We start from the raw sequence: 15209 nt of genomic DNA on the forward strand, positions 1-15209 counted from the left end.
GACTTCCAGGAATCTGCTGTCTGTGGCTGTCTCCTTCAGCTGTTAATCTAGTCACTCTGCACTCAGCAGGCCAGCTTAGACAGCACAGGCCGGGGCAGAGTCACTCCAGGGGGTGGGGTTATTGGGTCCTCTCATGCTGCTGCCACTCAGGGGCAGTGGTCTCTGCCTGAGCAAGATGGCTGCTGCCACATGGGGGATGAGTCAGGGCTGGGATTTTACCATCCATTCTCTCAGTTCTGTCCCCAAAGCATCCTTCCTCAGGCTCTTCTCAGATGTCTCCAGCCCATTCTGCCTCACCTTTGCTGGAGACCAGGGTAAGTGGCTGCAAATAAAAACTTATGTGTTGGCCCTTTAAAAGGCTCTTTGCGTTTCCAGCTGCCTGTCTCTGAGAGAGAGCAACCTGCTGCTTTTCGTAGCTGGCTGTTCTCTGTGTACTTTTTGGGCTCTAGTGCTGTAGGCTAGAGATCCCCACTCTTAGTTTAGACTCCGCTCTTCTCAGGGGGATCCAACTGGCCGTTTCAATATCCTTCTGGTGCTGCCACCCGTGGGCAACCCGCCCGCCTTCTTGAGTCTCTACTGCACTCCTTATCAGATAGATTGCACTAAAGTTGATTCTTCTGACTCCAAGGTTATAAGACTCCTCTCTCGCTATTGTTCAGTTGTTTGTTCAGGTGATTTTTCCACAATTTAGTTGTAATTCCAGGTTGGTCCTGGGAGGCGATCAGTGTGACTTCCACTCACTCCTCTGCCAACTTGATTCTTTCCAGGATTACTTTTCCACAAAACTTCTACAACTTTTCTAGTCCCTCTTAGTTTGTCTTTTCTTACTCATTTAGAAACAGCCAATCTTATTTTAGGACAAACCACCTTCTACTAATTCTTCAAAAATGTATTTCCATATATAATGCCTTCCTTCAGTGAAACTCATATCATTTCCTCCCATAATTAGAATTTGTAACCCTTAGAACCTTAATTTTTACTAACAATTAAAATGTTAAAATCAGCATTATTTAGATTGACAAATTTATGAATCTATTTCATAACCTTTAGAAACATAGGTTCTTTCACTGGTAAATGTTTTTATTAACAGATCTAAATATATCACTTAGTTTCTCTTTAATAAGAGGTCAATAGTAGGTAAACTTAGACTTATCTAGAAATTAATATTTAACTATTTTATGTTATTTGGAACTATCTAGGTATTCAATAATTTTTATTATTTAACCTAATAAAACTCTAAATTTTCAAGTTACCAAAGAGATTTAGAAAACCATTTAAGTATACATACAATACAGGATGGGGCAAAAGTAGGCTTACAGTTGTTTCTATGGAAAATAATACAAGAATTAATAAATAATAATACAAGAATAAACTGTATTTTGTGTACTCACAAATGTAAACCTGCTTTTGCCCCACACTGTATAACTACTGCTAAAAAGTTAAAGTAAAAGAAATTTTTATCCCATTTACATTTACTTAATTTACTTGCTCCTAACAATTAATTTAGATTACTTATGAAAATTTTATCATACCAAGTTCTTTTTTTTTTTGCTTACAGATTTTGCAACATAGATAACATGAAGTTATTTGACTAATAAACCCAGGTAAAATAAAAGTATTATCTAATGCTGATGATTTTTAAAGATATGCCTATTTAACTAAATGGAACTAAGAACCAGCTTTAATATCAAATATTTTCCCAGATCATGTGATTCAGAAAAACATTTGGGTTTGTTATATTTTTGAGAATTCTCATATAAGCACTTGTTTGTTTAAGCCAATTTTATATTACAAATTAGCATTACCATTCAAAGGTAGAAACATGCTATATCTATGACATACATATATAAACATACACATAAGCACAAACAAAGACCACATAGCTTTCATTTAAATCACAAGCTTTTGTGTCCCAGGTACAAGTCAAAGGGCAGAGGAAATATTGCATCCAAGTTATGTTTGTGTTGGATGGACTAAGTTAAGATTTTTTTCAGATGACCAAAGCTTTGCATGCTGTAAAATAAATAACATTAACAAACAATGTATCTCACATACTCACATTCATACATTCCTCCCACACACTTATACAATACTTCCAGATTTAATTTGCCAGCTCTAATTCAAAATTCAAAACCAATTTCAAGTTAAAAAAAATTCCTTGTCCAGTCGAGCTTCTGCTGCACACTCCTTCAAGGTCTACTGAACTGCAGTTGGAATAGGACTCCCCTTCCTACAGAGTCAACAAATAATAGATACAGTTTCAGGAATCCTAGTTGCTAATTGTAACCTTTCCTTTCCCTAATACAACCAATAGGAGGAGCCCCAAACCAAGTCAAGTGAATCCCTCAGGACCCAATCAAAAGTGATGGGAGGGTGCCCCTGGTGCTGTCGCCCCTGAGGTTACTCACCAACAGATGTCTCCTAAATCAGGAACCTAATTTCCCTCACTGCAAAATGAAAGTGCTATAAGTCAGCCATGCCCAGTAGACACTGAGCATTGCAGTTCCATCCCCAGAACAGTCAGTCCAGAGAGTTGATTGGACAGAACCTGAAGAGACCACCACTGGCCACGGGTCACTGAACCACAGGCAGTAAGCCCATTCAAGGCTGAGTACCGTCTGAGCTGCCATTTTGTTACAGGTCAGAAAGAGTTCATCCACTTGGTGCTAGCAGAGCCAAACACTAGACCCAGAGAATTGCAGTAGAGAAATATTTGGCTGTTTTACTATGAATGGTGACATCCATGAAAACAGGAAGCTAATGCTCAAAAGTCTGAATTCCTTGATGGCATACAGGTTACAGATTATACGGGGCAGAATTGCAAGACACTGTGGGTTAGCGGGCTCAGGGTCATGCTGGAAGCTGATCGGTTGAAGGTGCAGAAATGTTAATAAATCATTTCTTCAGGTCTTGGGGACAGTTCTGAGGTCTGGATTCATTGGAAAGTAGACAGGGAGTTGTTTTACCTTAAGACTTAGAAACTGAAACATAACTTAGGTCAAGATGTTATCTTTAGCCTGCCAGAGACCCTGACCATACGATCATTAGTCAGGTCCAGGCTACTATCTTCAGCTGCCTCAGGGGTTGCAGATTTTACAGGGTAAAAGCTATGTTTCTGTGGGGAATACAAAGAGAGAGTGAAATATGATGTCTAAAAATTACAACTTAAAGCTAAATTTAATCAAAGTAAAGGATGCTCACTTTCAAAATGGGCCTCAAAGGAGGATGGAATGGTCAATGAAATAAGCAATACAAATCCAGGTGAGACAAAGGGACAGGAAAGTATACACATCTTTAAAATTCTGTGGAAACAGTAAGCACGGAGTGATTGGCAAAACTGGAGGGCACAGAAGAGAGTTATGAGAATAAAATGAGAAAAATGTCTTCATACAAGATCGTTGGAAAGCAAGCTAGAGAGTTTATAATTTATTCTGTGGCCATATGAAAACATTGAAGTGTAATCAGGTTAGACTACAGTCTTCCTGTATTCTGTAAAATGACTTGGGAAGAGGTAGATACCAAAAGACAAAGTGAGAGTTCGAACTTGCAATAATATAGAAACTGTAAAAACAGAAAAAAAGCGATAGAAGGAAAGGTATCTCAGAGGTAGAACCAATGCTATGCAGCAAGAAATTGATAAAAGTTAAAGATGAGTAAGTTATGTGCTGGTATAATAACAAATATTATTAGCATAGGAGTAAAAGTTAGTTTAGAAGGAAGAAAACCAAGTTGAGTGGTTTGACTTGCGAGTAGGACATCCAAGATGAGAGATCTGTCAGGCATTTGGAAATGAGGATCTGCCACTTGTACAACCTCTTTCATTGTATTAGTCAATTTAGGCAGTCACGACAAAATATCATAGACTAGGTGATTTAAACAACAGACATTTATTTCTCACAGTTCTGGAGGCTGGAAGTTCCGAGATCAGTTCAGCATAGTCCAGTCAAGATCAGAGAGCCCTCTTCCTGACTTGACATGGCCACCTTCTCATTGTGTCCTCATGTGAGGGACAGGGCAAGGGCAAGCTCTCTGGTATCTCTTCCTGTAAGGGAACTCATCCCATCATGATGGCTCCGCTCTCATCTCATCTAAACCTAATTACATCCCCAAAGCCCCACCTCCTAATCCCCTCACACTGAGAGAACTTCAACACATGAATTTTGGGAGAATACACTTTAGTCCATGACAGAATTCAAGGCTGAAAATACGCTTTTGAGAGTCCAAAAGTAATTATTAGGGAATCCATGTATACAAAGTGAGGGAGAAAAAGTAAAAAGGTAGAAAACCCAAGAAAAGAGGATGTCATGAAAGCCAGAGAAGGCAGCTATTGAAATATAACAAAGGACAGGGATCTAAGTGAGGCTTTGGAATTGAGAAGCCACTTACCCTGCTCCTTGGGAGTCAGTAAGAGGGAGAGGTTTGGCCTTGATTGATAAGAGTTTCAAAGAAATTTTGGTCTTCAAGTAAAAGCCAAGTTTCAGCTATTATGAGTAGGTGGGGGAGACACTGTAAACTAAGTTGAGGGTGACTGGAGAGTTTGTTTTCAATAAGTTTGTTGCAGGGCATGGTGGAGGAATAGGACTTCAAGGGAGAATAAGACCAATAAGAAAATGAGATAGCACATGGCAGAGCATGACCCCTACTGTTCTGATCCTGAAAGATTCTGAAAGAAACAAAAGAAGTGCGTACTAGAGAGGTAGGCTGGGGACATATTTGCAATGGCAGCAGCTAGAAACATAAGATAGGGAGACTTAACCCATCCTCAAAGAACATAATGTTCATTCAGACTTAACTGTCAATCTACCATAAAGAGCCAGAACCAACTCTTAAAACTTAACAAGACAAAATACTCACTTTTAAATATAGGCAAAAGATTTGAATCGACATTTTTTCAAAAAGATATATGATAAGCCAGCTAATACACATATGGAAACATACACCCACACAAAAGCTTGTACAGGAATATTGACAGTAGTAGTATTCATAATAGCAAAATACCAGGAGCAGTCCTGATGTCCATCAATAGGTGGGTACCCAAACAAAACATGGCATATCTCTACAATGGAATATTGCCACTAAGCAATATAAAGGAACTACTGTTGCATGCTACAACATGGATAACCCTCAAAAACATCATGTTAAATGAAAGAAATCAGCCTCAAAAGATTACATGTTGAATGATTCCTTTTAGTACATGAAATTTCTAGAAAGACATAAAACTATAGAGACAGAAAGCTACAGAGCCTGGATCTGAGGGTGGGAGTGAAGATTGATTATAAATAGGCATGAGGCAACATTCTGGGGAGTTGGAATTGATCTAAAATGGATTGTGATGATAGCTGCACAACTATATAAATTTTAGTAAACATCATTAAGTATACACTATAGTTGGCAAATTATATGATATGTAAATTATATCTCAACAAAGCTGTTAAAACAAAAAGAGCCTGATGAAATTTGGGGTGTTCAAGACAAGAGTGGGAATTTTGAGCTTTTTGAAACACCCTCCACCCACACACACACCATTGTCTCCACAAACATACATATACCATCTGGAGGACACCATTTCTCACAAAGCAATTGTCACTCAAATATTGCATACCTGACTGGACATTTACATAGGCTTCTGCAGATATGAAATGCTGTATCTCCCTCTCATTCAAAGACACTATGCTGTGCTACCTGAAGGGTAAACCTGAGTAATCCATACACAGTGCTGCTTTGGCAAATGATTATTGATTACATGGATAAATTTGCATAAAGTTTCATTTCCAGGACAGCACAATCTTTTGAATGTTGACATGGAACATTTCCAAAAGTATGTAACATGCTGTATGCATGTTAAGACCTACAAGCAAAAACTTGCCACTTGTAGAAAGGTCCACTTTCTTGCAAATGCCCAGATGCAGTTCAGCTAAAATCTGAATACTCTTCAAACCCATTCAAACAAAATAGGAGTGTGACTATGTTTGCAATTATTCATACTCACTACTGTATGGTTTTTTACACTTAGTATAACTGCTTCCATTAAAGTCAGGATTGACTTCTAGGTTATTTAGCCAGCTGGCTTATTCATCCTGCTTCATCATTCTGTAGGATTTAACACTGTTGACTATGCTTTCCTTCTTGAAATTTCCACCTCCTTTAGTTTCTGGGGCATTGTTCCATCTGGTTTTCCTCTTGCTTCTCAGTTGTGTTTTCTTTACCCTTGCCAGCTTTTCAAGCTGTGTGACCACCACCAGCACCACAACCAGGATATAGAACCTATTTCCTGTCATTCCAGGAAATTTCCTCGTGCCCTTTGTGGTAAACCCCTAGGACCTGGAAACCACTGGTCTGTTTTCTGTCTCTGTAGTTTTGCCTTTTCTACAATGTCATCTAAATGGAATCATACAGTAAGTAGTATTTGAGTCCGTCTCCTTTCACCTTGCATAACACTTAAGAGTCATCCATGTTTGGTCAGTAGTATCGATGTATCAGTAGTTCATTTCTTTTTTTATTTTGGTAAAAAATGCAACATAAAATCAACCACCTTTAAGTCTATAGTACAAGTGTTACCCATATGCACACTGTTATGCAACAGATCTCTAGAACTTCATCTTGTAAAACTAAAATTCTATATTCACTGAACAACTTCCTATTTTCCCCTCCCCCTAGCCTCTTGTCAACCACCATTCTACTTTCTGTTTCTAAGAGTTTGACTACTTTAAGTACCTTATATAAGTAGAATCGTGTATTATCTTTTTGTGACTAGCTTATTTTACTTAGCGTAATATCCTCGATGTTCATCCATGTTGTAACATATGACGGGATTTCCTTCTTTTTAAGGCTAAGTAATATGTCATTTCATGAATGTACCACATTTTCTTTGTCCATCTGTCAATGGACATTTAGGTTGCTTCCATCTAGTGGCTATTGGAATAATGTTATGAACATGGGTGTGCAAATATCTATCTCTTCAAGATCCTTTTTCAATTCTTTTGGTTATATACCCAGAAGTGAGATTGCTGGATTATATGGTGATTTTATTTTTAATGTTTTAAGAAAACTTTGTAGTGTTTTTCATAGAGTAACTACATATGAGTTATATGTAATTATAACATCCTTAACATTGCTTAACTGTTTTTTGTGTAAACATAATTTTTATTTCTTTTGGGTAAATATCTAGAAGTAGGATTACTGGGTTGTAAGATTAAGTGTTACATTTAACTTTATGAGAAACTGCTACCTGTTTTCCACACAGGCTGTACCATTTCACATTCCTACCAGTGATACATAGGAGTTTCGGTTGTTCAGCATTCTCACCAGCACTTGCATTGTCAGTTCTGGGGGGTTTAGCCATTCGAATAGGTTGGAGTGGTGTCTCATTTTCTTTTTAATTCACATTTTCCTAATGATTAATGATGTTGAACATCTTTTCACGTGCTTGTTGCCATTCTTATACCTCCATTAATAAAGTGTCTACTCAAAACTTTTGCTCACTCTTTTTTTAGAGTTTATTTTCTGAGTGTTTTTAATTGAGTTGTTTATTTTTTATTATCGAATTTATTAGGTTCTATAATATTCTGGATGCAGGTACATGTTTATGCAAATATATTTTCTAATCTGTGGCTTGCCTTTTCATTATTTTACTGATACCTTTCTAAAGTAGAAGTTTATAATTTTATTGAAATTTATCAAAATATACTCAATGATAAAATTTTATCAATTTACCAATTTTTTTATCAGTTGTGTTTTTTATCAATTATGTTGTATCTCAGCTTACCTACTCTTGAATGTTCAAATTTGACTGACTCCATAACCCTTTTTGTAGCTTATAACAGTCTCTTTGGTCTTTACCTTTTTGATAAAGTTGGGCAGAGATTCTTCATAGAAGCTCACTTTCAGTGCTCAGATGTTCAGAATGGCTTGACTAGTTACACAATAAGTGTGAATGATAGAACTTTCCTTTCTTGAAATTAAAACTGACTTGTTTCTCTCATTCCTAATGACCACACATGCACACCGCCCTCCCTCTGTGTCTCCCTCTCCTCCCACCCTCAACACCGCGCCGCTTCTTCACTGCCTCCCCACTGTCCTGTCAGTCCAAAGCTGTTAAGGGCGCATGCTTTTCTTAGAAACTGCTGCCCTCTCACCTCTCCTGTCCATGGGTCCTCCAAATCTCCTCTGAATCCAAATTATTGCTCAGAAATTTACCCAACACTTCCCCCTTTTTTGTGAATTTGCGTCCAGACACGCCTATAGCCTAGGCTATTGGTTAGGGAAACCTGATCGTAGACAGCTAATCAGTCTCTCAGAACGCTGGTTTCCTCATCCTTAAAGCATCTATAAAACTGATTACATTACAGGGTTATAACAGGGTTATAAGGATTAGATAAAATAATCATTTTTTAAAGATTTTGTTTATTTTTAAAGAGAAGGCAAGGGAGGGAGAGAAACATTGATATGCGAGAAAAACATTGACGGTTGCCTCTTTCACTCCCCCAACCAGGCACCTGTGCTGCAATTTAGGTATGTGTCCTGACCAGGAATCGACCCAGTGACCTTTCAGTTTTGCAGGATAACGTCCAACCCACCAAGCCACACCAATCAGGGCTAAGATAATTATTTCTAAAGGGTATGACACCATGCCCAGCTTATTATATGACACATACCATCTCCCACCACCCTAATTTGTAAGTTCAGTCTCATAGGCTGCTGTGTTCCAGAAATCTTCTGACTTGTCTCCACCTTATGAATTGTCTTCTTCTATTTGTCTAAAGCATAGTATTTACAAGATTCAGTCTCCTGGAGCTCAACTGCAGGCATATCCCATCGATTTCATGGTCCCCTTTTAACCTTATGTATCCCTCATCCCTTCATCTAGTCCACACTCCAAGCAGTGACTGTTGTACTTATAATTCAATAAGAGCATGTGTACTGTTACCCATGGGCCCAATCCCTCCATCTGAAACACTCTCTGCCCTTACATTACCACAAATGTACAACAATTCCTCTCTTGCCTTCAAGACTCACTTTACTGTCACCTTCTCCCTGGAGCCCCTCTCAGTGTTCCACTATCATCCCTTTGACTTTTCACATTTGTACCTCTTTTCTGTTATTGCTCTATATTGTAGTTATTATATTTTACAGTTCTACATGACAGTTAATTGCATAATACTCTCAACATTGTTTGATCAGACTTGGGGCTTATCCAGTAGCTTGGAGAGTAACCTACTTGTATATAATCGAGTCAGTAGATATGTGTTAAATTGATTTAAATTTTCATGTACATTTTGAAACTTGATGGTTAACACAATGAAGTTGTCAGAAGTGACTCATAAGATTTTCAGGCTTTGAAAACTTTGATTTTGAAAGGCTGCAGAAGACAGCAAAATTATCTAGTTACCATCTGGGAAAGAGTTTGTTTTCTCTTTTTGGATCAAGGTTGTCAGTAGCCTTTAAGAGTTCTTGCACTTGGACGAAAGGAAAGAATCATCAGTGGAGATTGTATTAGCAATTACAGTATCTACCTGATTTCTTTCTTTTGGCCACCATGTTCAGAGACTTTCCTTATTCTTCTTCTTGTTGAGCATTATGAGTTATATATGATTCTCCATGTTATGTTCTCCTACTCTGCCTCTCCAGTCTGTATTCTTCTCCTCCAAGCTCCTTTTATCTCAGGGGCTCATTTCTCTCCCCTGTGCCCCTTAGTCTGTGCCATGGAAGTGTTGCTAAGAAAGAACTGATTTCCTGGGTTTTCTGCCCATAGGTCATCCACACATGCTGATTTTCTCTCACTGTGTCATTCTACCTTGGCACACATCCAGGAGAAGATAATATGTATGACCTGATATAGTATTCTAAGTAGAGTGCTTTAAATCAAGAGATTACATATTTAGTAAAGTTCGGTAGACCAAACAAGATCCAAGAGCCAAGAACTTTTAGATGTTCATCCCACTGTGAATTAAGACTTACTGGGGAATGTGTGTCAAGTCACTTAACCTCTCCATGTCCCTGCTATCTTTCCTATAAAGTACAGATACAGCTGTTTTATGTTAATTCCCCTCATTTAACATTTTCAAGTTACAGATATTTTTACTGAAATTAGTTCTCAGTAGAGAGCCTTGTTGCCTAGCAGTTTTATTACTTCTGATGTTTAGTATGGGTTTTTACTTATGCTGACTTACATCTTCTCTTTTAACATTACCTTTTAGATATGGTTATATTTCTTGACTACTTACATTCATTTGGAAATCCCACAAATTTAATTTTGAAAAGCTTATTCGTCTTCTTTTACTAGTAATCTAAAATTGTAGTGATGCTGTTGAGAAAGAGGATAGACACCTGTTCATGCTTTACCTTTGCAAGAGAGAACTTAGAAATCCTACCCCACTAACCACAGGTGAAATCTTAATCATCATATATACTTCAGATATACTTTTTGAAAACTTTACATTTTCTTGTAATCTAAATGTTACACAATTCTGGTTTAAACATATCATAAAATATATAGGCTACCAGCTGTCTTTTAGGAAATTTTTGCCCCAAACAGCAAGAGCATTTCATATACTAAGCCAAGTTTAGTTATCAAGACCTATTGATTGTCGTTCATATTTGTGCTGTCATACTTCTTACCCCGATTGTCCCTTCTATTGCTTGACTAGTGGTCCTTTGGTGTGCTCCTCTGGGAGCTGATGACAAGAGGAGCGCCACCTTATCCTGATGTCAACACCTTCGATATAACAGTTTACTTGTTGCAAGGCAGAAGACTCTTACAACCCGAATACTGCCCAGATCCCTTGTAAGTAGAAACCCAAAATAATCTTCTATAGCTCTTATATTTTTTACTTTGATAGACATGCTTGTGTTCAACGTGTCTCTCACAACATTTCTTTCTTTCTGAAACAGATATGAAGTGATGCTAAAATGCTGGCACCCCAAAGCCGAACTTCGCCCATCCTTTTCTGAACTGGTCTCCAGGATATCAACAATATTCTCTACTTTCATTGGGGAGCACTATGTCCATGTGAATGCTACTTACGTGAATGTCAAGTGTGTCTCTCCATACCCTTCTCTGTTGTCATCACAAGATAAAGTTGATGGTGAGGGAGACACATGATGGATGGATACAGCATCAGTCCCCTTCTGATAAACATCATAGAACTGTCCAAACAGTCCACACCACATCCAATATTTTTTTCACTGCCTGGCCATTGAAAAGTCACCAAATATATTTTGATTTTGCCAAAATTGCACTATTATAGGACCTTATATTGTTATTTAAAATGACTGGATTCTAAGGAATTTCTCATCTGACAAAGCATCAGAGCCAGAAGCTGGTCCCAAAGGCCAGTGACCAATAGCAACCCTGCAGCTTTGATGATGCTCCTTTTGCATTCAGGCCAAAACCTGAATTCTGGATTGAAATTTTAATAACAAGGATCCCACCTTATTTCATATGGGGCACTGAGGCAAAGAGTTTTGAGGCCTTCCCGATCACAGAAAATTCAGAAGTGGTAATGTCCAGGCAGCTCTGGGACCAGGCCACTCATTTAGAGTTAAAGTGTTTCAGAGCACTTTCATGTGTTACATGGTCACGAACATATTTGATTACTGATGTTGTTATTTGCCTACTAGGCAAACGTTCCCTTCTAAATTTTTGGATATGCATTCCTTTTATTGGAGAAATATTCGTAGGCAATGCAGTTAATGTTTTAAATCAGCAGGACACAAAATGTGTTTATAATTTAATAGGGATATTTACATATTGTACATAGATGACATTAAGGTTTTCATAAAATAGTTTAGTCATAATGAAATATTTGTCATTTAAAAATCAACTGTGTTGAAAGTGACACTGTTCTGATCTAATGAATGTGGACATATAGATGTTTTGCCTGTATTTTTTAAAATGCTAACTGAAAATAAAACAAGTACTTTGTGATAATTAGTATTTTGAAAGATAATTTAGCATGTTTTTAAAGCAAAACGCATCTGACTAAAAGGTTCATTGGTTCCAATCCAGCTCACATGTAGGGCAAAGAGATGACTGATAGACTGGAAATATTAGCCTCTTTTTCAAGTGGCAGCTTCCTATCCTACAAACATGTGGAGAAAATAAAAATTTGAGGAAGTCCAGTTTTTGCATTAGGACTTGTTCTGTATTAAGTAAAAAATATTTTAGGAAAAAAAACAGCAATTGAAAGTGGTGGTCATTTCGCCTGGATGAACAGTTACTCTGGGTAGGACTTTTGTGATGACTTGTTTTGTGAGATTTTGTGCTTACTACTGTATAGTGCACGTGGCACAGGATACTCTAACTGGTTTTGTCTGTATAAACATTTAAATTTTCTATTTTTATAAAAATGTTTATTTTAATGATATAAGAAAACTTGTTAGGCCACAAAAATACTACACTGTGAACATTTCAGAAAAAAAAATGTCAGACTTGGATTAATAAAGGCATGGCTTTAAATGGCTGTAAACAATGATAAGGAAATGTGCTGATTGCCAGTACACCCCACCCTCATTACATCACCAGGACTTGAAGCCAAGGGTTAACACAGCAAGCTATAAAGAGGGTGTATTACACTGAAACGCAATAATTGAGTTGAGCTGCTGTGGCAAGAGAATGATTACAGCCAAAAGCTCTTTGATAATGACAGAATTTACCAGAAGACACAAGGAAATATACTGCAGAGATACTCCAATTCAAATATTACTATTTCAGAAGCGTAAAGAGTAATACTAATTCACAGAGTATTGTAAATGGTGAATGAAAAAAAAATAAACCTACTTTGCAGAAAGAAATATCTCTGCCAATGTCAAGAGAATGAATGCATCAAAAACAAAAAGGACTTGTGGAGACAACCCATCAACAAGCCTCCATACACCTGTGTATATCCTTGAGCAAGCAGAAATGTGAAAATCGTGTTCGCTATTTGTAAACATGTCCTTAGGTTAATGCGTCTGGACAGATTGTGGGAGTAAGAGATTCTTCTAAGAATTAGATACTTGTCACTGCCTATACCTGCAGTTGAGCTGAATGGTACTTTGTATGTTAATAGTTATTGTTCCGATTAAATCATACAATTAAAAATAAAGTGATGTATGATCTTATAAACTGAGAGTTGGTTATTGCTAGTCATTCTTGATTACCTAACATTTACATAATGGCAGGAAGCCTACAATTGATTTCACCTGGCTGCATCAAGGTCCTCCATAGATGAGAGCCTTAATTGAGTTAATGCATGGGCGTCTAAAAAAAAAAAATTACCCTCTGAATCTCAGGAAGTCTCTGTCTTTCTAAGGGTTGTTTTCCCTGAGTTGCCAGATTAGCTGCATTTCTCTTACAAGTTTTCAACTGATAGAGCATCTCACTCCTACTTTAGCACAATACTCTTCTCCAGCAAGGTGTGTTTTTGGACCAGAAGATGTAACAGTGGAGCTGCAACCCCACAGTTCAGTTGGCACAGGGATACCTAGCTGAGAGTTGGAGTAGACAGGTCTTCTTATCCACAACACAGGCTCCCACTGCTGAGGAACCCCCAGTTACTAGAAAATTACCCCAGGTTATCTCCATAAATATTCTTGTGCTGGTAAGGGAATTCAAAGGTGATATTGTACTCACCTAAGAATCATGGGACTTTGGACCTATCTGCTTTCTTAATGACCAGCAACATTGAAAGAAGAAACCGACAGTGACAGGAGGGAGGAGGAGAGGGAGGGGAGGAGCGAGGAGGGGAAGGGGGAAGGGTCAAGGAACAGGTGTGAAGGACACGTGGATGAAGCCAAGGTGGGGAAGGATTGAGGCGGGGAGGTGGGGATGAGTGGGGCCGGGGAAAGTGCTGGCAGGTAAATGGAGACAAATGTATTTGAAAAATTTAAAAAAAAAATTTTTTTTAAAAAAAAGCCCAAGTTTAAACTTGTACCTACAAGTACAGTGGGAGTTGATTATTTCCTGAGAGAAGTCAGTCCTTGTCAACAGCCAAACTCCTTCCCAGCCAAGAGATACATTTGCATAAGAAGGCTAACTGGACTCCATGCCCCTGGAGGGTAAGAACCTGTCATCTTTATATCCCTACTATCTGGCACTTAATAGATTCGCAAATAATTGCTGAACTGAAACAGGATTTCCTTTATCCTCAGTCAATCACTTTAAACCACCACAGGTACAGTTATTACCTGTGTGGCTGCCATGGTGTTTGGTGAACACTGACATGAAGAGGGGAGTGACATGTCTAGGGAGAGAGGGATAAAAAGATAACTCTTTGCAAAGTTTATTTGAAGTTCTAAATTATTAATTACCACAGGATTTTTTATTTCACAGTGTAAACATCAATTATATTTTTGCTCTCTCTGACCTACACAGCAGATTGTACCCTTAAAGCACTATGGGGAACCGATAAAAATCTTGTCAAACACATCGAATTTTAAATGCTGACATCTCCCGTTGTTAATCTACCTGGTTTAGTTCAGGAACTAAATTAGCATTATATAAAAGAAATTAATTAGTATTTCATTTAATTCAACTAATATTTGTTGAGCATCTATTCAATACATATGTCAGGCACTGTGCTGGGTAATGAGGATTTAAGAATGGACAGTCCCTCCCACCCCAAGGTATTTAATGGAAGAAACAAAATTATACAACTAGTGAATATTAGAACTATACATTTCTTAGATCTGTAAATTACCTTCAAGATACATCAGTTTATAACTGGAGGTTTGTACCTTTGACCCCTTTATCCTTTTTTTTCACCACTACCCCATCCACTGTCTCTGGCTACCACCAACCTGTTCTATGTATCTGCAAGCTTGGTTTTAGGGGGGTTTTTTTTAGCATATAAGTAGAATCACAGTGTTTGCTTTTCTCTGACTTATTTAGCATAATACCCTCTCAGTCCATCCATGCTGTCACAAATAGCAAGTGGCAAGATTCCTTTTTATGGCTAAATAATATTCCATTTTATATATATATATATACACACACACATATATATATATATATGCACACAAACACACATATGGTCACATTTTCTTCCATTTACACATCAGTAGATTCTTAGATTTTTTCCATGTCTTGACTATTGTAAATAACACTGCAATCAACATTAATATCTTTTTGAATTAGTGTTTTTGTTTTCTTTGGCTAAATACCCAGAAGTGGAATTGCTGAATCATATGGCAGTTTTATTTTAAATTTTTTGAGGAACCTCCATAGCGAC

At 37.7% G+C, this 15209-nt stretch overlaps 1 protein-coding gene across 2 annotated transcripts in view; it reads left to right on the top strand.

The window, feature by feature from the left end:
* Positions 1–13028, top strand: part of MET (MET proto-oncogene, receptor tyrosine kinase) — a 151063-nt gene extending 138035 nt beyond the window's left edge. For both annotated transcript variants that reach the window (XM_054564436.1, XM_054564437.1), the window contains exons 20-21: positions 10647–10783; positions 10891–13028. In XM_054564436.1, the coding sequence (XP_054420411.1) occupies positions 10647–10783; positions 10891–11101 (348 nt within the window). In that variant the 3' untranslated portion in view covers positions 11102–13028. The remainder of the gene's footprint in view (positions 1–10646; positions 10784–10890) is intronic.
* The last annotated feature ends 2181 nt before the right edge of the window (positions 13029–15209 follow it).

Source organism: Pteronotus mesoamericanus, unplaced genomic scaffold, assembly GCF_021234165.1.
Source record: "Pteronotus mesoamericanus isolate MK-2021 breed Mesoamerican mustached bat unplaced genomic scaffold, CSHL_Meso_final scaffold_85, whole genome shotgun sequence".
NCBI classification, from domain to species: domain Eukaryota; kingdom Metazoa; phylum Chordata; class Mammalia; order Chiroptera; family Mormoopidae; genus Pteronotus; species Pteronotus mesoamericanus.